We start from the raw sequence: 26,787 nt of genomic DNA on the forward strand, positions 1-26,787 counted from the left end.
GCCAGTGGGTTTGGCGAGGGATATAAAGTGAGGGTTAGCCAACGAGAGCATACAGGTCGCAGTGGTGGGTATGATATGGGGCTTTGGTGACAAAACGGATGGTACTGTGATAGACTGCATCCAATTTGCTGAGTAGAGTGTTGGAGGCCATTTTGTAAATGACATCGCCGAAGTCAAGGATCGGTAGGATAGTCAGTTTTACGTGGTTATGTTTAGCAATTTGAGTGAAGGATGCATTGTTGCGAAATAGGAAGCCGATTCTAGATTTAATTTTGGATTGGAGATGCTTAATGTGAGTCTGGAAGAAGAGTTTAGTCTAACCAGACACCTAGAATATGTGGACAACTACAAATACCTAAGTCAGAACCGTCCAGGGTAGTGATGCTGGACGGGTGGGTAGGTGTGGGCAGCGATCAGTTGAAGAGCATGCATTTAGTTTGCATTTAAGAGCAGTTGGAGGCCACGGAAGGAGAGTTGTATGGCATTGAAGCTCGTTTGGAGGTTAATTAACTCAGTGTCCAAAGAAGGGCCAGAAGTATACAGAATGGTGTCGTCTGCGTATAGATGGATCAGACTATCACCAGCAGCAAGAGCGACATCATTGATGAATACAGAGGAAAGAGTGGGCCCAAGGATGGAACCCTGTGGCACCCCCATAGACTGCCAGAGGTCCGGACAACAGGCTCTCCAATTTGACACACTGAACTCGGTCAGGGAAGTAGTTGGTGAACCAGGCGAGGCAGTCATTTGAGAAACCAAGGCTGTTGCGTCTGTCGATAAGAATGTGGCGATTGAGAGTCGAAAGCCTTGGACAGGTCGGTGAATACAGCAGCACAGTACTGTCTTTAATAGATGGCGGTTATGTCGTTTAGGACCTTGAGCGTTGCTGAGGTGCACCCATGACCATCTCGGAAACCAGATTGCATAGCGGAGAAGGTACGGTGGGATTCGAAATGGTCGGTGATCTGTTTGTTTAACTTGGTTTTCAAAGACATTAGAAAGACAGGGGAGGATAGATATGTCTGTAGCAATTCCGGCAGATAATTTTAGGAAGAGAGGGTCCAGATTGTCCAGCCTTGCTGATTTGTAGGGGTCTAGATTTTGCAGCTCTTTCAGAACCTCTGCTATCTCTATTTGGGTGAAGGAGAATTGGGGGGGGGCAGGGCAAGTTGCAGTGAGGGGTGCAGGGCTGTTGACTGGGGTAGCCAGGTGGAAAGCATAGCCAGCCGTAGAAAAATGCTTATTGAAATTCTCCATAGCGGATTTATCGGTGGTGACAGGGTTTCCTAGCCTCAGTGCAGTGGGCAGCTGGGAAGTGCTGCTCTTATTCTCCATGGACTTTAGTGTCCCAGAACTTTTTGGACTTAGTGCTACAAGATGCAAATTTCTGTTTGAAAAAGCTAGCCTTAACTTTCCTAACTGACTGTGTATGTTGGTTCCTGACTTACCTGAAAAGTTGCATATCGCAGGGGCTATTCAATGCAGTACGTATGACAGGCCGAATTCAAAATGGATTAAAAATATTTTTTCCCTCTCACCCATCTATACATATTAACCCATAATGACAAGGTGAGAACATGTTTTTACAAATGTTAGCAAATGTATTGAAAATTAATTATCTCTAGTACATAAGTAGTCACACCCCCGAGTCTATATTTTGCAGAAGCAACTTTGTCGGTGATTACAGCCTTGAGCCGTCTTGGGTGTCTGTATCAGCTATGCACATCTGAATTTGGGGATTTTCTCCCATTCTTCCGGTGAACAGCATTATTAAACTCTTTCCACAGAAGTCTGGGTTTTGGTTGGACCACAAGTAATTTCACATTCGTGTTCTGATGCCATTCCAGCATTGCTTTGGCTGTATGCTTGGGCTCATTCGCCCAACCGAAGGTTGTTTGCACTCTGAAGCAGGTTCTCATCTAGGATTTGCCTGTATTTGGCTCCATTCATGTTCCTTCTATCCTTACCAGTCTCACAGTTCCTACCGCTGAAAAGCATCCCCATAGCATGATGCTGCAACCACCATGCTTCACGGTAGGGATTATATTCGACGGGTGATGAGCTGTGGCCTAGTTCTCCCCAGACAGCGCGTTGCATTCAGGCCAAATATATTTAAAGCTTATTTCTCTACAATGTTGTGCATAAGTTTGTTTACATCCCTGTTAGTGAGCATTTCTCCTTTGCCAAGATTATCCATCCACCTGACATAAAGAAGTCGATTAAACAGCATCTTGTGCTGGGGACAATAAAAGGCAACTCAAGTTGAGGGAGCGTGCAATGGGCATGCTGACTGCAGGAATGTCAAACTGTGTGACCTTATATAGACAGGTGTTTTTCTAAATCATGTCCACGCAATTGAATTGGCCACAGGTGGACTCCAATTTAGTTGTATTGGCATCTCAATGATGATCAACGGAAATCGGATGCCCTTGACCTCATTTGGAGTGACACATAGCAAAGGGGTGTGAATACCAATGTAAATAAGATTTCTGTATTTCATTTTCAATGTGTAGAAATGTCTAAAGACATGTTTACACTTAGTCACTATGGGGTATTGTGTGTAAATGGGTTAGATTTAAAAAACATTTAATAAATGTTGTATTCAAGCTGTAACACAAATGTAGAATAAGTCAAGGTGTATGAATACTTTCTGAAGGCACTGTAAATACGGACGGTCCTTAACCATCTTGTGGCTAGGCATTTAAAAAAAACGTAGGCTATATTCCCTTCTCTCTCTCCATTCGATATGCTATGAATATGACTTTGGGTTAGGCTATGCTTTCATCGTTTTATGCATGCATGCCGTTCTCCTGATCAAACAATGAATGCTAGCTGAGTTACATCACCAAGTAGTTTGAATAGCCTAAAAATGTAAGGTAGCCAGGGGACTAATGAGAGAACAAACATCATCAATAGCCTGTAGAAACATTGAATGACCTGTTTAAGCTTATTATGAAATAAATCCCTCCATGTGAATCTGAATGGCCAATAAGCTAAACTCAGCAAAAAAAGAAACATCCTCTCACTGTCAACTGTGTTTATTTTCAGCAAACTTGTATGAACATAAGATTCAACAACTGAGACAAACTGAACAAGTTCCACAGACACGTGACTAACAGAAATTGAATAATGTGTCCCTAAACAAAGGGGGAGGAGGGTCAAAAGTAACAGTCGGTATCTCGTGTGGCCACCAGCTGCATTAAGTACTGCAGTGCATCTCCTCCTCATGGACTGCACCAGATTTGCCAGTTCTTCCTGTGAGATGTTACCCCACTCTTCCACCAAGGCACCTGCAAGTTCCCGGACATTTCTGGGGGGGGGGGGGGGGGGGGGTGGTCCTAGCCTTCGCACTCCAATCCAACAGGTCCCAGACGTGCTCAATCGGATAGAGATCCGGGCTCTTCACTGGCCATGGCAGAACACTGGCATTCCTGTCTTGCAGGAAATTACGCATAGAACGAACAGTATGGCTGGTGGCATTGTCATGCTGGAGGGTCATGTCAGGATGAGCCTGAGGGAGGGAGGAACTTGCAGGTGAGAAGGAGGATGTCTTCCCTATAACGCACAGCGTTGAGATTGCCTGCAATGACAACAAGCTCAGTCCAATGATGCTGTGACACACCGCCCCAGACCATGACAGACCCTCCACCTCCAAATCGATCCCGCTCCAGAGGACAGGCCTCTGTGTAACGCTCATTCCTTCGACGATAATCGCAAATCCAACCAGCACCCCCAGTGAGACAAAACCGTGACTCGTCAGTTAAGAGCACTTTTGCCAGTTCTGTCTGGTCCAGCGATGGTGAGTTTGTGCCCATAGGCAACGTTGTTGCCGGTGATATCTGGTGAGGACCTGCCTTACAACAGGCCTACAAGCCCTCAGTCCAGCCTCTCTCAGCCTATTGCGGACAGTCTGAGAACTGATGGAGGGATTGTGAGTTCCTGGTGTAACTCAGGCCGTTGTTGCCATCACACCTGCGGGACAGGTACAGGATGTTCGGATGTCCCGATCCGGTGCAGGTGTTGTTACGTGGTCTGGCACTGCGAGGACGATCAGCTGTCCGTTCAGTCTCCCTGTAGTGCTGTCTTCGGCGTCTCACAGTACAGACGTTGCAATTTATTGCCCTGGCCACATCTGTAGTCCTCATGCCCCCTTGCAGCATGCCTAAGGCACGTTCACACAGATGAGCAGGGACCCTGGGCATCTTTCTTTTGGTGTTTTTCAGAGTCAGTAGAAAGGCCTCTTCAGTGTCCTAAGTTTTCATAACTGTGAACTTAATTGCCTACCGTCTGTAAGCTGTTAGTGTTATATCAAGACCATTTCAAGGACAGCTTTTTTCCATCTACGTAACATTGCAAAAATCAAACTTTCTGTCCAAAAATGATGCAGAAAAATTAATCCATGCTTTTGTCACTTCTAGGTTAGACTACCGCAATGCTCTACTTTCCGGCTACCCGGATAAAGCACTAAATAAACTTCAGTTGGTGCTAAATACGGCTGCTAGAATCCTGACTAGAACCCCAAAATTTGATCATATTACTCCAGTGCTGGCCTCTACACTGGCTTCCTGTCAAAGCAAGGGCTGATTTCAAGGTTTTACTGCTAACCTACACAGCATTACATGGGCTTGCTCCTACCCATCTCTCTGATTTGGTCCTGCCGTACATACCTACACGTACGCTACGGTCACAAGACGCAGGCCTCCTAATTGTCCCTAGAATTTCTAAGCAAACAGCTGGAGGCAGGGCTTTCTCCTATAGAGCTCCATTTTTATGGAACGGTCTGCCTACCCATATCAGAGACGCAAACTCGGTCTCAACCTTTAAGTCCATACTGAAGACTCATCTCTTCAGTGGGTCATATGATTGAGTGTAGTCTGGCCCAGGAGTGGGAAGGTGAACGGAAAGGCTCTGGAGCAACGAACCGCCCTTGCTGTCTCTGCCTGGCCGGTTCCCCTCTTTCCACTTGGATTCTCTGCCTCTAACCCTATTACAGGGGCTGAGTCACTGGCTTACTGGGGCTCTCTCATGCCGTCCCTGGAAAGGGTGCGTCACCTGAGTGGGTTGATTCACTGATGTGGTCATCCTGTCTGGGTTGGCGCCCCCCCTTGGGTTGTGCCATGGCGGAGATCTTTGTGGGCTATTCTCAGCCTTGTCTCAGGATGGTAAGTTGGTGGTTGAAGATGTCCCTCTAGTGGTGTGGGGGCTGTGCTTTGGCAAAGTGGGTGGGGTTATATCCTTCCTGTTTGGCCCTGTCCGGGGGTGTCCTCGGATGGGGCCATAGTGTCTCCTGACCCCTCCTGTCTCAGCCTCCAGTATTTATGCTGCAGTAGTTTGTGTGTCGGGGGGCTAGGGTCAGTTTGTTATATCTGGAGTACTTCTCCTGTCCTATTTAGGTTTCTGTACAGCACTTTGAGATATCAGCTGATGTACGAAGGGCTATATAAATAAATTTGATTTGATTTAATGACCGTTCCACAAATGCATGTTCATGAATGGTTTATGGTTCATTGAACAAGCATGGGAACATTGTTTAAACCTTTTACAATTAAGATCTGTGAATTTACTTGGATTTTTACGAATTATCTTTGAAAGACAGGGTCCTGAAAAAGTCTAACATTATCACTTTTATACAAACAGGTTACCAACATATTCAAATAATGATTGCCATATTTTAATTTAAAATGTTTTGATTTATTTATTAATACCATTTCATCCTTCGAAAAGATAATAGTCCCGACACAAATCTAGGGTTGCTACCCAACCGGCTGGTCGTTCGTTCTATTGGTTCGGTTGCTAGAGACACGATGCAAGTCATTTTGTTCTGTATCTATGGACACGACTCAGTCGTTCGTTATAAATGTTCCATTGCCATACTGGCTGGCAATCTTCTTATCCGCATTTGCATTCGTTTAAGCTGATTTCCAGTGACATTTATTTGGATACATTCATAACAATGAGCTAATGAGGCACGATTTCGTCTGGCATAGAAAATGTGCTCACTCGTTAGGACACTGTTGTTCAGAGGAGCTAATCAACAACACAGCTAACACAATCACTTCGAACGGAAGCTGGAAAGACTGCAAACTAGCTGCGTGTCGTTTCACCTTTTTTCAATTGACATTTCTTTGTATAAATACAAAAATGATGCCAGCTGATTCATGATTTCAACTGGCTGAGAAACGCTACCGGACTGTCTCGTCCCGACACGTTCATTACTATGGGAATGCTGAAGATTGAAATTCTATATTGAGACAATGTTGCAAATGTCAGTTAATACAAATCTCCTCTGTTGAAAACTAAAATGTTAGTCTAAAAGAAATGGGAGATAATGTCTAGATGCTTTTTATAGTAGATATCAAGTTTATAAATTGTCTGGCTGGGCTGATGAGACAGTGGATTGTGCAGTCAGATGGAACAGAGTAAATAGGCATTTTAACGTCATAGATTTAGCCGGTGGGAACTTGTAGACTAGACACCGGCTGGGAATTCTGTTTTCACCAATCAGCATTCAGGATTAGACCATTGCCATATATAGATCTGTGCCATTCACTTTGAACTGGAATTTTGCAGCATCAGCAGTCGAGAATAGATGCACTTGTTTTGAGATCAAAGCAAGAGCTTCATGTAAGGACGTGTACATTTGTTCATATCCTTTGCTAGTTAGTGAGTTATTAGCCCAGTTATAGATTATTTGTAGTTAGCAATGGGGAGTGACTGATTCCAAAAAGAGCACAAATGTGTGCATTTCAAGACCTCTTTCAAACGTCATTCAGGTAGAGCTTTTTTTTGTCTTAAGGGGGCAACGTACTTTGAGACAGCTTATTCAAGCCTAAGTGGCCAATAGGCAGAGGGTAGAATAATGTCTGATTCGCTGTAATAATGGTATGGGAATAATGATGCATTTTATATTGTAAAGTGGTTTCTTGCATCAAACAACAATTTTTTTAATTGAACCTTTAACTCTTGCACTGAGATGCAGTGCCGTAGACCGCTGCACTACTCGGGAGTGGCACCGCCCTGGTTAATGTTTTTTCTCTCCAAAAGTCTCAATGTAGGCCTACATCGAACACAACAGGCTGAACGATAGAACAGCTATTTCCATGTTAAAATGTTACTGGATGCATTTTCTTCATTGTTTTTGATGGTAGGCTACTCTGTTAGGACTACATTATGATCAAATAGCCACAGTAGCCTACTTGACTACTGTTAGTTTTAACTTAAAAGCGAGTGTTTTCCCGCTAATTGAATTTTGGAACATTTGTACATCGCCTACAGCCGTGAGCGCATTGTTGAGCTTATAATATGGACACTTTGGACACTGTTAACAACCCTCCAGACGAGCTTCAATGCCATACAACTCTCCTTCCGTGGCCTACAATTGCTCTTAAATACAAGTAAAACTAAATGCATGCTCTTCAACCAATCGCTGCCTGCATCTGCCCGCCCGTCCAACATCACTACTCTGGACGGTTTTGACTTAGGTAGTTGTCCACATATTCTAGGTGTCTAGTTAAACTGTAAACTCTCCTTCCAGACTCACATCAAACATCTCCAATCCAAAGTTAAATCTACAATTGGCCTATTTCGCCAGAAAGCATCCTTCACTCATGCTGCCAAACATACCCTTGTAAAACTGACCATCCTACAGATCCTCGACTTCGGCGATGTCATTTACCATATAGCCTCCAATACCCTACTCAATAAATTGGATGCAGTCTATCACAGTGCAATCCGTTTTGTCACCAAAGCCCCATATACTAACCACCACTGCGACCTGTACGCTCTCGCTGGCTGGCCCTCGCTTCATACTCGTCGCCAAACCCACTGGCTCCAGGCAATCTACAAGACCCTGCTAGGTAAAGTCCCCCCTTATCTCAGCTTGCTGGTCACCATAGCAGCACCCACCTGTAGCACGCGCTCCAGCAGGTATCTCTCTGGTCACACCCAAAACCAATTCTTTCTTTGGCCACCTCTCCTTCCAGTTCTCTGCTGCCAATGACTGGAACGAACTACAAAAATCTCTGAAACTGGAAACACTTATCTCCCTCACTAGCTTTAAGCACCAGCTGTCAGAGCAGCTCACGGATTACTGCACCTGTACATAGCCCATCTATAATTTAGCACAAACTACCTCTCCCCCTACTGTATTTATTTTGCTCCTTTGCACCCCATTATTCCTCTCTCTACTTTGCACATTCCTCCACTGAAAATCTACCATTCCAGTGTTTTACTTGCTATATTGTATCTACTTCGCCACCATGGCCTTTTTTTTGCCTTTACCTCCCTTAATCTCACCTCATTTGCTCACATTGTATATAGACTTATTTTTCTACTGTATTATTGACTGTATGTTTGTTTTACTCCATGTGTAACTCCATGTGTTGTTGTATGCGTCTAACTGCTTTGCTTTATCTTGGCCAGGTCGCAGTTGTAAATGAACTTGTTCTCAACTTGCCTACCTGGTTAAATAAAGGTGAAATGTTTTTTTTTTTTTACTTGATCAACATTGTAAGCTAAACGGTCTGATCTGTTGCACCGAACTCATTGCTTTTCAGATTTTGCTACTCCCGCAAGAACACCAGCTAAATAAGTGTATGTGACCAATAAAATGTGATTTTTTATTTTTATATGTGCAGTGGTTGTATTTTGAACCGTAGACATTGTTTATCGTCCCAGGGACAACGGGACACCCTTAATTTCAAGCCCCGGACGGAATTATTTTATAAACCAAAAACGTATGGTTTTACTTGTAATGTTGCATTAATAATAATAATAATAAATGCCATTTAGCAGACGCTTTTATCCAAAGCGACTTACAGTCATGTGTGCATACATTCTACGTATGGGTGGTCCCGGGGATCGAACCCACTACCCTGGCGTTACAAGCGCCATGCTCTACCAACTGAGCTACAGAAGGACCACATTATTTTATAGGCTACGAAGGGTGGCCAACCATTTTTCAGGAGAGCCATCCTACAGAGGCAGAGTGCAGGCTTGACTATGCAAAGAAGCCAACAAGCAGAGTGTAGCTAGCCTACCTTTTTGTCTGATTCTCGAGGGTAAAAAAAAGATAGTAATGCATTTTATTTGTAAAGAGGCTAAAAATGTTAATGTCAAGGCCTACAGTCACCATGGGAACAGGTTGGCATCCTCTACTGTTCTCCTTGGGAATAGTCTGATATTATTCTGTGATTGTCTTATACCTTCAGTTTCACCCTCCTCAGAGGAGATGAGGATTGTCCCTTTCCCATCCTCGATCTGCACATCTGGCGCCACCATCCCAAACTTTTCCTTTAATATCTAACAAAGAAACAAGAATATTTAGCGGAACACATAGATATGCTGATCACTTTTCACTGCGTTGTGGTGGTTGCAACAAACAAGCAAACCAGATTGGTGTTGTATAGATCAACATGCAACTCTCTAAGCAGTCAATATCCATCTGGCTTCATCTCTGCCTCTATGGTCAAAAATGTCTTCATCACTGGCCAACAACGTCCGTACCAGTCTGTGTGTTTGTCTTTATCTGATTGCAAGCATGGTCACATGCATACAGGAGCCAGAGAGGCATACATTACCTTGTCTTGAAGGGCCAGCACAAGAGTTTTGTGCACATTCAGTTTGACTGTAACCTCTGGCTTGCTGGCGCACACATAACAGTTGGCACTGGGTGGGTCCAAAGCACATGGAACAAGCAGCTTTTTCCTGGGGTTAGGCTGCTTGTTCAGGAAGATCTAAGAAGACCATACAGGAAGGAACATTGGAAAATGTTTCAGAGCACAGTAGGCATACACCAAACACTCAATCTATTAAATTATTTACAACCACCATGGCTACAATTAGTGAATGAAATGCTGGGCCAAGTAAGTGATATGCTGAATTTTGAAAATAGTTCCCCATTCATACGGTCAAAGCTTCCCCGAATGTGCAGATGATCAAAGGTAGAGTACCACCCTCTAAGAGTAGAAGGGATCACTCCTGATTTCTCACCGTGCGACACTGCTCCACATCTCCAGACAGGATCTTCAGAGCCTCCAGCACAATGAGGCCAGCGATGACTGCATTGGTTGTGGCGATTGCTGGGATGATGTTTCCTGCCATGGCTGCAAGGAACAATTTACAAAATCAAAACACCTTCATAGGTATCAGACTTACAAACATTTAAATGCCCAGTGCAGTCAAAAACATGATTTATATACATTTCCACAATATGAAGGTGGAATAATACTGTGAAATTATGAAAATGATCATGCTCTTTTTAGTGTAAGAGCTGTTTAAAAAGACTGCCTACAATTTCTGCCTGTTTTGGTGAGAGGGAGTTTTGGCCTGCCTTGTGACATCAAGTGGTACATTAGTTAACAGACCAATAACAAAGAGTTCCAAACCTCTCAGCCAATAACATCATTTTCAGTTTCCCCCTGCCCACTCAGACCACTCCCATACAGTCCTAGCCATATTCTTGCTTGAGAAATTGACCGTTTTAATTAAAAACAATCACAGTAAGGTACTTAATTGTTCTTAATTGTTAAGCAGAAATTATTTGATACCAAGATGAAAAAAAAGCAGCATTGGAACTTTAAAGCAAAAAAGTAAAATCAATTGTATGAATCTGTATCAATAATAAATTGTCACAATAAGAACTTAACAGCTCGACATCTTTCACCCAAAATACCCACACTTGATGTCAAAACGGCTCTTCATGTTCATGCTAAAGATATGCATGCGCAAGTTGGCGGCTGCTGTCACAAAGTCCATCGCTGGAGGGTCATCCTAGCAAAAGGAGGAAAATGTTACTCAAATGCAATGCCAAAAGAGCATAATCTTCCCAGGTCTCCACCAAAATATTTTGTTCCAGTGGGGCAGTGTTGATTCTGCAATGTCCCATCCTTAGGTCCTCACCTTGTCCCACACAAGTTCTGCTCCATCCCCTTTGTCAGCCAGCATGGAGCGCAGGGTTTCCACGCTGCGGGAGAAGAGCTGGGAGTAACCTGCCACACCCAACACCTGTTGGTCCTTCAGTCCCGTCCCAGTCACCTCCTGGGGACACGCTATCGCACAACCAGAAAGAGAGAGAGACAATGACAAAACTAAACTACCACAACAACATTTTCTAAATCAAATTGGTCCACTGCACTCTCCAGAAGCTTGGAGCAATATAATATATACTGAACAAAAATATAAACGCAACCATTTCAAAGATTTTACTGAGTTACAGTTCATATAAAGGAAATCAGTCATTTGAAATAAATAAATTAGGCCCTAATCTATGGATTTCACATGACTGGGAATACAGACATGCATTTGTTGGTCAGATACCTGTTAAAAACTTTTTAATGTAGGGGCATCGATCAGAAAACCAGTCAGTATCTAGTGTGATCCCCATTTGCCTCAAACAGTTCGACATCTCCTTCACAGAGTTGATCAAGCTGTTGATTGTGGCCTGTGGTCCCACTCCTCTGGATATTGGCGGGAACTGGAAAACGCTGTCGTACACGTCAATCCAGAGTATAATTCGACCGATTAATCGGCATGGCCGATTTCAAGTTCATGACAATCGGTAATCCGCATTTTTGGATGCTGAATATGGCCGATTACATTGCATTCCACGAGGAAACCGCGTGGCAGGCCGACCAACTGTTACGCGAGTGCAGCAAGGAGCCAATGTAAGCTGCTAGCATTAAACTTATCATATAAAAAAACAATCAATCTTAACATAATCACTAGTTAACTACACAGTTGATGATATTACAAGGCTAACTAGCTTGTCCTGCATTGCATATAATCAATGCAGTGCCTGTTAATTTATCATCGAATCACAGCCTACTTCACCAAACGGGTGATGATTAAACTAAAGCGCATTTATGAAAAAAAGCACAATCGTTGCACGAATATACCTAACTATCAATGCCTTTCTTAAAATCAATACACAAGTATATATATATATATATATATATATATATATATATTTTTTTTTTAAACCTGCATATTTAGTTAAAAGAAATTAATGTTAGCAGAAAATATTAAGTAGGGAAATTGTGTCACTTCTCTTGAGTTCATTCAGAGTCAGGTTAAATACAACAGTTTGGGCCGTCGGGCTCATTGCGAACTAATTTGCCAGAGTATTACATAATTATGACATAACATTGAAGGTTGTGAAATGTAACAGCAATATTTAGACTTAGGGTTGCTGCCCGTTTCATAAAATACGGAATGGTTCCGTATTTCATTGAGAGAATAAACGTTTTGTTTACGAAATTATAGTTTCCGGATTTGACCACAATGACCAACGGCTCGTATTTCTGTGTTTATTATAATTTATTTGATTATAATTAAGTCTATGATTTGATAGAGCAGTCTGACTGAGCGGTGGTAGGCGGCAGCAGGCTCGTAAGCATTCGTTCAAACTTTAATGTATTTGTCAGCAGCTCTTAGCAATGCTTGCATCACAGCGCTGTTAATGACTTCAAGCCGGTCAACTCCTGAGATTAGGCTGGAAATACTAAAGTGTCTATTAGAACATCCAATAGTCAAAGGTATATGAAATACAAACGGTATAGAGAGAAATAGTCCTATAATTCCTACAATAACTACAACCTAAAACTTCTTAACTGGGAATATTGATGAACTGTGAATATTGAACCACCAGCTTTCATATGTTCTCATGTTCTGAGCAAGGAACTTAAACGTTAGCTTTTTTACATGGCACGTAGAGCACCTGTAACATCTGGCAGTACATCAGATGGACGTACTGCCAAATTATCTAAAACGACGTTGGAGACGGCTTATGGTAGAGAAATGAACATAAAAATCTCTGGCAACAGAGCTGGTAGGCATTCCTTCAGTCAGTATGCCGATTGCATAATCCCTCAACTTGAGACTTCTGTGGCATTTGTGACAAAACTGCACATTCTAGAGAGGCCTTTTATTGTTCCTAGCACACGGTGTACCTGTGTAATGATCATGCTGTTTAATCAGCTTCTTGATATGCCACACCTGTCAGGTGGATGGGTTATCTTGGCAAAGGAGAAATTCTTACTAACAGATTTAAACAAATTTGTGCACAAAATTTGAGAGAAATAAGCTTTAATTTTATTTCTGCTCATGAAACATGGGACCAACATAATACACAATTTATATTTTTTGTTCAGTGTAGGATGCTAATTTCTTACCAAGTTTCTGAATCTCAAGCCAATCCAGAGGGAGTGGCGCTTTCCTCTTCTTCCACAGCTTGTCCATGGTCAGGAGGTACTGGATGTCATCTTTGAAAAGCTGGAGGACCACACAAAGCAAATGGCTATTAGCCAAAGTCAAGGGGCTAATAAGCTTGTTGACAACAAGACAAGGGGACACTTTCACTTAACCTCTTGCTCCTACCTGACACGCAGGCGTCTCATCTAGACATCTGGAAATGCAAATGCGCTAAGCTAAATGCTAATAGCACTCGTTAAAACTCAAACGTTCATTAAAATACACATGCAGGGTATTGAATTAAAGCTACACGTTGTGAATCCAGGCAACAAGTCAGATTTTTTAAATGCTTTTCGGCGAAAGCATGAGAAGCTATTATCTGATGGCATGTAACACCCCAAAAGACCCGCAGGGGACGTAAACAAAACAATTAGCATAGTCGGCGCTACACAAAACGCACAAATAAAATATAAAACATTCATTACCTTTGACTATCTTCTTTGTTGGCACTTCGAGATGTCGCATAAACATCACTATTGGGCCTTTTTTTATTAAATCGGTCCATATATAGCCTAGATATCGATCTATGAAGACTGATCAACGAAAAAAATAGCGTTTTATACCGTAATGTCATTTTTTTTAATTAAAAAAGTTGACGATAAACTTTCACAAAACACTTCGAAATACTTTTGTAATGTAACTTTAGGTATTAGTAAACGTTAATAAGCGATCAAATTGATCACGAGGCGATGTATATTCTATAGCTGTACGTCTGGAAATAATGTCCGGGTAAATCAACCAAAATATCCGGTCGGAGACCGGAAGAACTGTGCTGCCTTGTGTCTGTTTGACCAAGTAACAAATCGTAGGCAAATGACAAGACTGTTGACATCGTGTGGAAGCTGTAGGTATTGCAACCCCGGTCCCATTTAATGTGGTTCACGTTTAACAATTGGTTGAAGTGGCGCATGGATATATTTTCCCATTTTCAGTGATCAGATTTTCCTGCACTTTGATGAAACGCACGTTCTGTTATAGTCACAGCCGTGATTTAACCAGTTTTATAAACGTCTGGGTGTTTTCTATCCACACATATTAATCATATGCATATACTGTATTCCTGGCAGGAGTAGCAGGGCGCTGAAATGTTGCGCGATTTTTAACAGAATGTTCAAAAAAGTAGGGGGTAGGAGTAACAGGTTAAGCAGTCCTTTAGTGAATGCTTGTTCACACTAAAGCCTACCTTGTTGAAGAGTTTGACTGCGTCGTAGCCTGTGGATCGTGCCCAGTCCTTGGTGGACACCCGTTTGATGTCTCCATCCTGATCAGATGCTGTGGCCCGCGCTTCAGTGTCTGCAGGGTTCCCTGAGAAAAGGAGATAAGAGACCTCAATGAAAACCAGTGTACATACACAGCAGCCTTTTACTGCATACGTGTCAGTGCATCTCACCCCTCTGGTCTATGGAGGGCAGGGAGGTGGCAGTATTAGAATTCTCTAGTGTTGCGCTCTACTCACATGAAAGCTCTGGGTCAGCGGTGTCAGGGGACACCTCCTGATCTGCATCCTCCTCTCCAAAGAGCTGGCTGAGGTGGAGATTAAAATAAAACCGGATTGTCATTATCATGGGCTTAATCTCAACCTCCCAGCAATAAAACATATCTCTGCAAGCAACACCAACACTCACTTAGGATGAAGATAACAATCACAACCTATTCCTCATTGGTTTACAACTAGTGAGATACATAAAAGTTATCTTCCAAGATGGCGCAGCAGTAAGACGCGTTTGTTTTCAGCCCATGTAAATATTCAATATTTTTCTGGGGTTGTGTGCAATTCAAATCTCTTTTTTCCCCATTTCGAATTAAATATACCTTCATGCAACCCGCCTCACACAAGGTGGTACGGATCTGCTATTTTTTAGACCTTATAACTAGAACCATCATCAGCAGCTAGCCAGCTAATTAGCTACTAGCTATTTAGTCATTGTTAGCCACTGCTAGCGGTCTTAACCGCTCAGACTCCAGACGCTTTAGCCCGGATAGCCTGGATAATACCTGCCAGACTGCACAGCGCAATATCAGCCCTGAGCATATCGGACTGCTTTTCCCCCCACTACATCCCCGGATTCCCGACGCAAGCTCTGGACCATTACACCGGATCTTCGCAGCTAGCTAGTTGCTACCGAGTGGTCATCGCCCTTGTCCAGAAGCATGCACCAGTTAGCCTCAAGCTAGGCCCATCTCCCGGCTAGCAAACGAAGTACACCAACCACAATACCTCTCTTGCCAATTGGCCTGGACCATTTGTCAACATGGAGCCCCGCCGATCCATCACGACTGGTCTGCTGATGTAATTCGGCCCCTGCGCTCTCAACCCGGCCCCTGCGCTCACTATTTACCCATTGTTATTGTCCTAGCTGTTTACCCATTGTTGTCTCACCCTTTGTTGTCTTAGCTCTCCCAATCAACACCTGTGATTGCTTTATGCCTTTCTCTAATGTCAATATGCCTTGTATACTGTTGTTTAGGGCAGCTCTCATTGTTTTATTTTACTGCAGAGCCCCTAGTCCTGCTCAACATGCCCTCGGATAGCCCCCCCTGTCCCACCCCCCACACATGCGAAGACCACACCTAGCCTAACTGGCACCTCCAGAGATGCAACCTCTCTCATCCCCACTGTACTCGCACCCTACCATACCCTTGTCTGTACACTGTGCCCTGAATCTATCCTACCATGCCCAGAAATCTGCTCCTTTTATTCTCTGTTCCCAAAGCACTAGATGACCAGTTCTTATAGCCTTTAGCCGTACCCTCATCCTACTCCTCCTCTGGTGATGTAGAGGTTAACCAAGGCCCTGTGTGTCCCCAGGCGCTCTCATTTGCAGACTTCTGCAACAGTAAAAGCCTTGGGTTCATGCATGTTAACATCAGAAGCCTCTTCCCTAAGTTTGCTTTATTCACTGCTTTAGCACACGTCGCCAACCCTGATGTCCTAGCGGTGTCTGAAACTTGGCTTAGAAAGGCCACCAAAAATTCTGAAATTTCAATCCCCAATTACAACATTTTCCACCAAGACAGAACTGCTAAAGTGGGCGGAATTGCAATCTACTGTAGAGATAGCATGCATAGTTCGGTCATACTATCCAGGTCTATGCCCAAACAATGAGCTTCTACTTTTAAAGATCCATCTCTCCAGAAATAAGTGCCTCACTGTTGCCGCTTGTTATAGACCCCCCCCCTCAGCTCCCAGCTGTGCCCTGGACACCATATGTGATTTAAAAAAATATTTTTATTTAACCAGGTAGGCTAGTTGAGAACAAGTTCTCATTTGCAACTGCGACCTGGCCAAGATAAAGCATAGCAGTGTGAACAGACAACACAGAGTTACACATGGAGTAAACAATTAACAAGTCAATAACACAGTAGAAAAAAAAGGGGGAGTCTATATACAATGTGTGCAAAAGGCATGAGGAGGTAGGCGAATAATTACAATTTTGCAGATTAACACTGGAGTGATAAATGATCAGATGGTCATGTACAGGTAGAGATATTGGTGTGCAAAAGAGCAGAAAAGTAAATAAATAAAAACAGTATGGGGATGAGGTAGGTGAAAATGGGTGGGCTATTTACCAATAGACTATGTACAGCTGCAGCGATCGGTTAGCTGCTCAGATAGCTGATGTTTGAAGTTGGTGAGAGAGATAAAAGTCTCCAACTTCAGCGATTTTTGCAATTCGTTCCAGTCACAGGCAGCAGAGTACTGGAACAAAAGGCGGCCAAATGAGGTGTTGGCTTTAGGGATGATCAGTGAGATACACCTGCTGGAGCTTTACCTAGCATGGACTTGTAGATGACCTGGAGCCAGTGGGTCTGGCGACGAATATGTAGCGAGGGCCAGCCGACGAGAGCATACAAGTCGCAGTGGTGGGTGATGTAAGGTGCTTTAGTGACAAAACGGATGGCACTGTGAAACTGCATCCAGTTTGCTGAGTAGAGTGTTGGAAGCCATTTTGTAGATGACGTCGCCGAAGTCGAGGATCGGTAGGATAGTCAGTTTTACTAGGGTAAGCTTGGCGGCGTGAGTGAAGGAGGCTTTGTTGCGGAATAGAAAGACTCTTGATTTGATTTTCGATTGGAGATGTTTGATATGAGTCTGGAAGGAGAGTTTGCAGTCAAGCCAGACACCTAGGTACTTATAGATGTCCACATATTCAAGGCCGGAACCATCCAGGGTGGTGATGCTAGTCGGGCATGCGGGTGCAGGCAGCGATCGGTTGAAAAGCATGCATTTGGTTTTACTAGCGTTTAAGAGCAGTTGGAGGCCACGGAAGGAGTGTTGTATGGCATTGAAGCTCGTTTGGAGGTTAGATAGCACAGTGTCCAATGACGGGCCGAAAGTATATAGAATGGTGTCGTCTGCGTAGAGGTGGATCAGGGAATCGCCCGCAGCAAGAGCAACATCATTGATATATACAGAGAAAAGAGTCGGCCCGAGAATTGAACCCTGTGGCACCCCCATAGAGACTGCCAGAGGACCAGACAGCATGCCCTCTGATTTGACACACTGAACTCTGTCTGCAAAGTAATTGGTGAACCAGGCAAGGCAGTCATCCGAAAAACCGAGGCTACGGAGTCTGCCAATAAGAATATGGTGATTGACAGAGTCGAAAGCCTTGGCGTGGTCGATGAAGACGGCTGCACAGTACTGTCTTTTATCGATGGCGGTTATGATATCGTTTAGTGCCTTGAGTGTGGCTGAGGTGCACCCGTGACCGGCTCGGAAACCAGATTGCACAGCGGAGAAGGTACGGTGGGATTCGAGATGGTCAGTGACCCGTTTGTTGACTTGGCTTTCGAAGACATTAGATAGGCAGGGCAGAATGGATATAGGTCTGTAACAGTTTGGGTCCAGGGTGTCTCCCCCTTTGAAGAGGGGGATGACTGCGGCAGCTTTCCAATCCTTGGGGATCTCAGACCATATGAAAGAGAGGTTGAACAGGCTGGTAATAGGGGTTGCGACAATGGCGGCGGATAGTTTCAGAAATAGAGGGTCCAGATTGTCAAGCCCAGCTGATTTATACGGGTCCAGGTTTTGCAGCTCTTTAGGAACACCTGCTATTCTGGATTTGGGTAAAGGAGAACCTGGAGAGGCTTGGGCGAGGAGCTGCGGGGGGAGCGGAGCAGTTGGCAGAGGTTGGAGTAGCCAGGCGGAAGGCATGGCCAGCCGTTGAGAAATGCTTCTTGAAGTTTTCGATAATCATGGATTTATCAGTGGTGACCGTGTTACCTAGCCTCAGTGCAGTGGGCAGCTGAGAGGAGGTGCTCTTGTTCTCCATGGACTTCCCAGTGTCCCAGAACTTTTTGGAGTTGGAGCTACAGGATGCAAACTTCTGCCTGAAGAAGCTGGCCTTAGCTTTCCTGACTGACTGTGTGTATTGGTTCCTAACTTCCCTAAACAGTTGCATATCGCGGGGATTATTCGATGCCATTGCAGTCCGCCACAGGATGTTTTTGTGCTGGTCGAGGGCAGTCAGGTCTGGAGTGAACCAAGGGCGGTGGATGGGGCAGGGAAGCTGGACTGGCGAGTGTTATCCAGGTTAAAAAACTAACAATGACTAAATAGCTTGTAGCTAGTTGGCTGGTTAGCTTCTGGAGGTTCTTGAGTGTGTTCTAAAAATTTTAAATAATAGCGATTCCGTATCACATTGGGTGAGGCAGGTTTCCGGAAGGTATAAACAAATTAAAAATCGGAAAGAGATAGAAAGTAAATATGGGTCCAGTGAGTGTTTGGGACGCGGCGATGCAGACGGTTAGCAGGCCTGTGCTAACAAGCTAACAGTTAGCAGGCCTGGGGTAAACAAGGTAGCAGTTAGCGGACCAGGGCTAAACAAGCTAGCAGGCCGAATTAGCAAGCAAGGAGATAGCAAGGGCTAGAGAGTTAGCCTTTGGGGGACGTCGCGATGGGGTGAGTCTGTTTATTTTTTTATTTTATTTTATTTCACCTTTATTTAACCAGGTAGGCAAGTTGAGAACAAGTTCTCATTTACAATTGCGACCTGGCCAAGATAAAGCAAAGCAGTTCGACAGATACAACGACACAGAGTTACACATGGAGTAAAACAAACATACATTCAATAATACAGTATAAACAAGTCTATATACAATGTGAGCAAATGAGGTGAGAAGGGAGGTAAAGGCAAAAAAAGGCCATGGTGGCAGAGTAAATACAATATAGCAAGTAAAACACTGGAATGGTAGTTTTGCAATGGAAGAATGTGCAAAGTAGACATAAAAATAATGGGGTGCAAAGGAGCAAAATAAATAAATAAATTAAATACAGTTGGGAAAGAGGTAGTTGTTTGGGCTAAATTATAGGTGGGCTATGTACAGGTGCAGTAATCTGTAAGATGCTCTGACAGTTGGTGCTTAAAGCTAGTGAGGGAGATAAGTGTTTCCAGTTTCAGAGATTTTTGCAGTTCGTTCCAGTCACTGGCAGCAGAGAACTGGAAGGAGAGGCGGCCAAAGAAAGAATTGGTTTTGGGGGTGACCAGAGAGATATACCTGCTGGAGCGTGTGCTACAGGTGGGAGATGCTATGGTGACCAGCGAGCTGAGATAAGGGGGGACTTTACCTAGCAGGGTCTTGTAGATGACATGGAGCCAGTGGGTTTGGCGACGAGTATGAAGCGAGGGCCAGCCAACGAGAGCGTACAGGTCGCAATGGTGAGTAGTATATGGGGCTTTGGTGACAAAAATGATTGCACTGTGATAGACTGCATCCAATTTGTTGAGTAGGGTATTGGAGGCTATTTTGTAAATGACATCGCCAAAGTCGAGGATTGGTAGGATGGTCAGTTTTACAAGGGTATGTTTGGCAGCATGAGTGAAGGATGCTTTGTTGCGAAATAGGAAGCCAATTCTAGATTTAACTTTGGATTGGAGATGTTTGATATGGGTCTGGAAGGAGAGTTTACAGTCTAACCAGACACCTAAGTATTTGTAGTTGTCCACGTATTCTAAGTCAGAGCCGTCCAGAGTAGTGATGTTGGACAGGCGGGTAGGTGCAGGTAGCGATCGGTTGAAGAGCATGGATTTAGTTTTACTTGTATTTAAGAGCAATTGGAGGCCACGGAAGGAGAGTTGTATGGCATTGAAGCTTGCCTGGAGGGTTGTTAACACAGTGTCCAAAGAAGGGCCGGAAGTATACAGAATGGTGTCGTCTGCGTAGAGGTGGATCAGGGACTCACCAGCAGCAAGAGCGACCTCATTGATGTATACAGAGAAGAGAGTCGGTCCAAGAATTGAACCCTGTGGCACCCCCATAGAGACTGCCAGAGGTTCGGACAGCAGACCCTTCGATTTGACACACTGAACTCTATCAGAGAAGTAGTTGGTGAACCAGGCGAGGCATCATTTGAGAAACCAAGGCTGTCGAGTCTGCCGATGAGGATGTGGTGGTTGACAGAATCGAAAGCCTTGGCCAGATCAATGAATACGGCTGCACAGTAATGTTTCTTATCGATGGCGGTTAAGATATCGTTTAGAAACCTTGAGCGTGGCTGAGGTGCACCCATGACCAGAAGGAGAAATGGGGAAGGCTTGGGCGAGTTGCTGTTGAGGGGTGCAGTGCTGTTGATCGGGGTAGGAGTAGCCAGGTGGAAAGCATGGCCAGCCGTAGAAAAATGCTTATTGAAATTCTCAATTGTGGTGGATTTATCAGTGGTGACAGTGTTTCCTATCTTCAGTGCAGTGGGCAGCTGGGAGGAGGTGTTCTTATTCTCCATGGACTTTACAGTGTCCCAGAACTTTTTTGAGTTAGTGTTGCAGGAAGCAAATTTCTGCTTGAAAAAGCTAGCCTTGGCTTCTCTAACTGCCTGTGTTTGTAGCTTCCCTGAACAGCTGCATATCACGGGGGCTGTTCGATGCTAATGCAGAACGCCATAGGATGTTTTTGTGTTGGTTAAGGGCAGTCAGGTCTGGGGAGAACCAAGGGCTATATCTGTTCCTGGTTCTAAATTTCTTGAATGGGGCATGTTTATTTAAGATTGTTAGGAAGGCTTTTTTTTTTATATCCAGGCATCCTCTACTGACGGGATGAGATCAATATCCTTCCAGGATACCCCGGCCAGGTCGATTAGAAAGGCCTGCTCGCTGAAGTGTTTGAGGGAGCGTTTTACAGTGATGAGTGGAGGTCGTTTGACCGCTGACCAATTACGGATGCAGGCAATGAGGCAGTGATCGCTGAGATCTTGGTTGAAGACAGCAGAGGTGTATTTAGAGGGCAAGTTGGTTAGGATGATATCTATGAGGGTGCCCGTGTTTTAGGCTTTGGGGAGGTACCTGGTAGGTTCATTGATAATATGTGTGAGATTGAGGGAATCAAGTTTAGATTGTAGGATGACTGGGGTGTTAAGCATGTTCCAGTTTAGGTCGCCTAGCAGCACAAGCTCTGATGATAGATGGGGGGCAATCAGTTCACATATGGTGAAATATTTCTCTATGGCTAGCCATGCTTTCCACCTGGCTACCCCAACCCCGGCCAACAGCTCTGCACCCTCCGCAGAAACTGGCCCAAGTCTCCCCCTCGGCTTCTCCTTCACCCAAATTCAGACAGCTGATGTTCTGAAAGAGCTGCAAAATCTGGATCCCAACAAATCAGCTGGGCTAGACAATGTGGACCCTCTCTTCCTAAAATTATCTGCCACCACTAGTCTGTTCAACAACTCTTTCGTATCGTCTGAGATTCCTAAAGATTGGAAAGCGGCTGCAGTCATCCCCTCTTCAAAGGGGAAGACACTCCAGACCCAAACGGTTACATACCTATATCCATCCTGCCCTCCCTTTCTGAAGTCTTCGAAAGCCAAGTGAACAAACAGATCACCGACCATTTCAAATCCCACCGTACCTTCTCCGCTATGCAATCTGGTGTCCGAGCTGGCCACGGGTGCACCTCAGCCACACTCAAGGACCTAAACGATATCATAACCGCCATCGATAAAAGACAGTACTGTGCAGCAGTCTTCATCGACCTGGCCAATGCTTTCGACTCTGTCAATCACCACATTCTTATTGGCAGGCTCAACAGCCTTGGTAATGCTAGTAAAATGAAAGGCATGCTCTTCAACCAATCGCTGGCCGCACCCGCTCACCCAGCATCACTACTCTAGACGGTTCTGACTTAAGAGTATGTGGACAACTATAAATACCTAGGTGTCTGGCTAGACTGTAAACTCTCCTTCCAGACTCATATTAAGCATCTCCAATCCAAAATTAAAATATAGAATCGGCTTCCTATTTCGAAGAAAGCCTCCTTCACTCATCTCATGCTGCCACACATATCCCCATAAAACGGACTATCCTACCGATCCTCGACGATGTCATTTACAAAATAGCCTCCAACACTCTACTCAGCAAATTGGATGCAGTCTATCACAGTGCCATCCGTTTTGTCACCAAAGCCCCATATACTACCCACCACTGCGACCTGTATGCTCTCATCGGCTGGCCGTCACTACATATTCGTTGCCAAACCCACTGGCTCCAGGTCATCTATAAGTCTTTGCTAGGTAAAGTTCCACCTTATCTCAGCTCACTGGTCACCATAGCAACACCCACCCGTAGCACGTGCTCCAGCAGGTATATTTCACTGGTCATCCCCAAAGCCAACACCTCTTTGGCCGCCATTCCTTCCAGTTCTCTGCTGCCAATAACTGGAATTAATTGCAAAAATCACCGAAGCCGGAGATTCTTATCTTCCTCACTAACTGGAACGTCAGCTGTCAGAGCAGCTTACCGATCGCTGCAGCTGTACACAGCCCATCCAACCAACTACCTACCTCATCCCCATATTTGTTTTTCTGCTCTTTTGCACACCAGTATTTCTACATGCAAATCCTCATCTGCACATATATCACTCGTGTAAATTGCTAAATTGTAATTACTTCGCCACTATTGGCCTATTTATTGCCTTACCTTCTTACCTCATTTGCAGATACTGTATACATAATTTTCTATTGTGTTATTGACTGTACATTAGTTTATTCAATGTGTAACTTTGTCGCACTGCTTTGCTTTATCTTGGCCAGGTCGCAGTTGTAAATGAGAACTTGTTCTCAACTGGCCTTCCTGGTTAAATAAAGGTGATATAAATAAAAAATACATTTAAAAAAGCACTTCAACAACACTTACTTGAACAGGTACTTGGCCCACACAATGCAGTGTATAGGCTCAGAGGGGGTGTTGCGAATGGTACAACCAGGGAAGGTTTTCTGTGTGGGTTTGGGCTGGCACTCATAACACTCAGTAAGACCCTGTAGTGTGGGAAATCAAGGAGATTTAATTAATTTTCACTGCACTGAACATGACCATGCTTCTAATTGGCATCCACAGGTTGTTTTCATCCGTGTCTTACCTTCTTAATAACGGTCACCTGCCCAAGGTAGCCAGCTGTGCCACTCTCAATAAGGGGAATGTCAGCTGCAAGACACATCCTGTTCACATGGTTACGAGCCGCTGCAAGGAAGAAATTATTCAGCTGGCGCTAAGACCAGGACCACACAGGGAAAAGATACCAAACGTGCTCTATAGACATACTAGGGGTAGGGAAAGAGGGTGTAATTAGGGGGAAGTAGATATTACTATACCTCGATTGTCCAAAGCATTCATGACAAGCATGAAGTTCCTGAAGAATTCCACATTGTACTCTGGGCTGTGAAGGACAAACATACCAAACATTAAACAGGATCAAGGACTTTAAGTTCTCACACCGGCAACTCACAACACTAGTTGACTTACTTCATGATGCTGTCATGATAGGCTGTAATGTTGGCAGTGGGACAGAATTGGAGCACACTCTCTTTTGCCACCTGCAAGACAGACAGCCGTAAGTTCACAAATAGTATTTAGATTGTGTACAGCATACACTGAGTGTACAAAACATGAGGAACATCTACTCTTTCCAGGTGAAAGCTATGATCCCTTATTGATGTCACTTGTTTAATCCACTTCAAATCAGTGTAGATTAAGAGGAAGAGACAGGTGAATGAAGGATCTTTAAGCTTTGAGACATGAATTGTGTATGTGTGCCATTCAGAGAGTGAATGGGCAAGAAAACATATTTAAGTGCCTTTGAATTGGTTATGGTTGTAGGTGCCAGGCGCACCTGTTTGAGGGTGTCAAGAACTGCAACACTGCCGGGTTTTTCACATAACAGTTTCCAGTGTATATCAAGAATGGTCCACAATCCAAATGACATCCAGCCAACTTGACACAACTGTGGAAAGCATTGGAGTCAACAAGGTCCTGCATCCCTGTGGAACGCTTGACACCTTGTAGAGTCCATGCCCTGACGAATTGAGGCTGAACAGCCTCAGGGCAAAAGGGGGTGCAACTTAATATTAGGAAGGTGTTCCTAATGGTTTTGTAAACTCAGTGTATTATAGAATGCAAGACCAAGTGATCTCATGTTTGTGAAAGAACAACAAAGTATCTGTCCCCTACCTGCGCCTTGGACTTCCCCACATGTTTCTTCTGGAACAGGAACTGTCTGTTCAGGTTGCTCACATCAATAGTGTCCAGATCAATCTATAAAAGAGACACAGCAAATCGAAGTTAAAAACACAATTACTGATACAAAAAAAAGCAATTAATAAGATCAAGACAAGTTCACAAAAAAGTTGGACGTGGTATGAAAGACTTTGCTACAAACTGTATAACGTTAGTTACCTACCGTACGTTATTATATATCTAGCTAGCTGCATTGTAGTTTACATTGCTTATCACAAATCACCAGCATTGCTAGCAGCTAGCTAATTAGCCTTCAAGCAAACCAGTATGGACAGCTTAGCATTGTCTAGCTAACGTTAGCAGACCACAAAGAGGTCGGGACAACATGGCGCGCAATTGAAATTCTGGACGAAGTGACCTAAATGTTGTGTTTTTTTTATATACATGCATGTAACTAGCTAGCTATATAACTACATTGCTAACTCCACCACTTACATATAGCCAGACTCATGTGGAAATGTTCTAATATATACACTTATTTCAGACTAGCTAGCATGCCAGGCCTTTCACACTTCAGCCTGTAGGCTGCACAAAGACCCAGCAAATGTCCGCCCCCTGCACGACTTACCACTTCTATATTTTTGAAGCCGGTGAGTACAAGATTTTTCAAGAGCTCGCAACCAATTCCTCCAGCTCCGACCACCAGCACCCGGCAAGCGGATAAGGAATCAGCGAGCTCTTTTCGGAGAGACCCCACTAGTTGTACCATTGTTGATCTGAAAAATACAGAAACTGCAGTAGACCAGAAGAGAGAGGCGCTAGCTATGTGGCTAGCAGCAGGCACCACCTCCTCACTCCGATAAGGGGGCCCTTCGATATAAGCGCACAAAGACTGATCAAACACTCTGCCTATAGTGCCGCCTTCTGGAGAGGCGAGGTTTAGGCTTTTGAGTTGAGTTCGTTGAGTTTCCTTCTCTGACAGTACAGTGCTGAACTGCACACCAAAACCATGACCAAAATAGGCTTTGTTTCTGCCTTTCTCACTATGTGGGTGGGAAAATATTGTGGGATACCAGTTTTGATGATATAACTAGTTCAAGATAGTGCAGTGGCAAATGAATTCCATTCAGATTGACAAAAACATCCAGTCAAGCTAAAACAAGTAGTCATGATGAAAATGATTGAGAGCCAGAGTATCACTGACATAAAACTAGTTTATTGCTTTGAGTGGTGGTAAACATATATATTGAAGTCCACTTTTGCACTAACTCTCTTGCACTGACTATGCACACCCACTATACTCTACCCACATACTCACACTGACACCCCAACACACACACACTCACACACACAATTCACACTCACCATATATGCCGCTGCTACTGTCTATTATCTACCCTGTTTACTAGTCACTTTCATTGAATCAGATGGCTCATTCATCACAAAGCCCACTGATATTGCAAACTACTTTATTTACTTTTTCATTGGCAAGATAAACAAACTTAGGGATGACATGTCAGCAACAAATGCTGACACTACACATCCAAGTATATCGGACCAAATTATGAAAGACAAGAATTATACTTTTGAATTCTGTAAAGTCAGTGTGGAAGAGGTGAAAAAAGTATTGTTGTCTATCAACAATGACAAGCCACTGGGGTCTAACAATCTGGATGAAAAATTACTGAGGATAATAGCATACGATATTGCCACTCCTATTTGCCACATATTCAATTTAAGCCTACTCGAGAGTGTGCCCTCAAGCCTGGAAGGAAGCTAAAGTCATTCCACTAACCAGGAATAGTAAAGCCCCCTTTACTGGCTCAAATAGCCGAACAATAAGCCTGTTACCAACCCTTAGTAAACTTCTGGGGAAAAATGGTTTGACCAGATACAATGCTATTTCACAGTAAACAAATTGACAACAGACTTTCAGCATGCTTATAGGGATGGACACTCAACAAGCACAGCACTTACACAAATGACTAATGATTGGCTGAGAGAAATTGATGATAAAATGCTTGTGGGGGCTGTCATGTTAGACTTCAGTGCAGCTTTTGACATTATCGATCATAGTCTGCTCTGGAAAAACGTA

The 26,787-nt window shown here is 44.0% G+C and overlaps 1 protein-coding gene across 1 annotated transcript in view; it reads right to left on the minus strand.

Moving 5' to 3' along the window:
- The window catches only part of LOC123999589 (SUMO-activating enzyme subunit 2), a 30,824-nt gene extending 5,263 nt beyond the window's left edge, over positions 1-25,561 (minus strand). The window contains exons 1-14 of the mRNA XM_046305503.1: positions 25,321-25,561; positions 24,687-24,770; positions 23,982-24,052; positions 23,831-23,895; positions 23,599-23,699; positions 23,376-23,497; positions 14,705-14,772; positions 14,432-14,553; positions 13,170-13,269; positions 10,900-11,048; positions 10,677-10,770; positions 9,991-10,103; positions 9,579-9,734; positions 9,204-9,300 (exon numbers count right to left, since the gene is read on the minus strand). Coding sequence (XP_046161459.1) covers positions 9,204-9,300; positions 9,579-9,734; positions 9,991-10,103; positions 10,677-10,770; positions 10,900-11,048; positions 13,170-13,269; positions 14,432-14,553; positions 14,705-14,772; positions 23,376-23,497; positions 23,599-23,699; positions 23,831-23,895; positions 23,982-24,052; positions 24,687-24,770; positions 25,321-25,461 — 1,483 coding nt within the window. The 5' untranslated portion in view covers positions 25,462-25,561. The remainder of the gene's footprint in view (positions 1-9,203; positions 9,301-9,578; positions 9,735-9,990; positions 10,104-10,676; positions 10,771-10,899; positions 11,049-13,169; positions 13,270-14,431; positions 14,554-14,704; positions 14,773-23,375; positions 23,498-23,598; positions 23,700-23,830; positions 23,896-23,981; positions 24,053-24,686; positions 24,771-25,320) is intronic.
- Positions 25,562-26,787: the final 1,226 nt, after the last annotated feature.

Source organism: Oncorhynchus gorbuscha, linkage group LG02, assembly GCF_021184085.1.
Source record: "Oncorhynchus gorbuscha isolate QuinsamMale2020 ecotype Even-year linkage group LG02, OgorEven_v1.0, whole genome shotgun sequence".
NCBI classification, from domain to species: domain Eukaryota; kingdom Metazoa; phylum Chordata; class Actinopteri; order Salmoniformes; family Salmonidae; genus Oncorhynchus; species Oncorhynchus gorbuscha.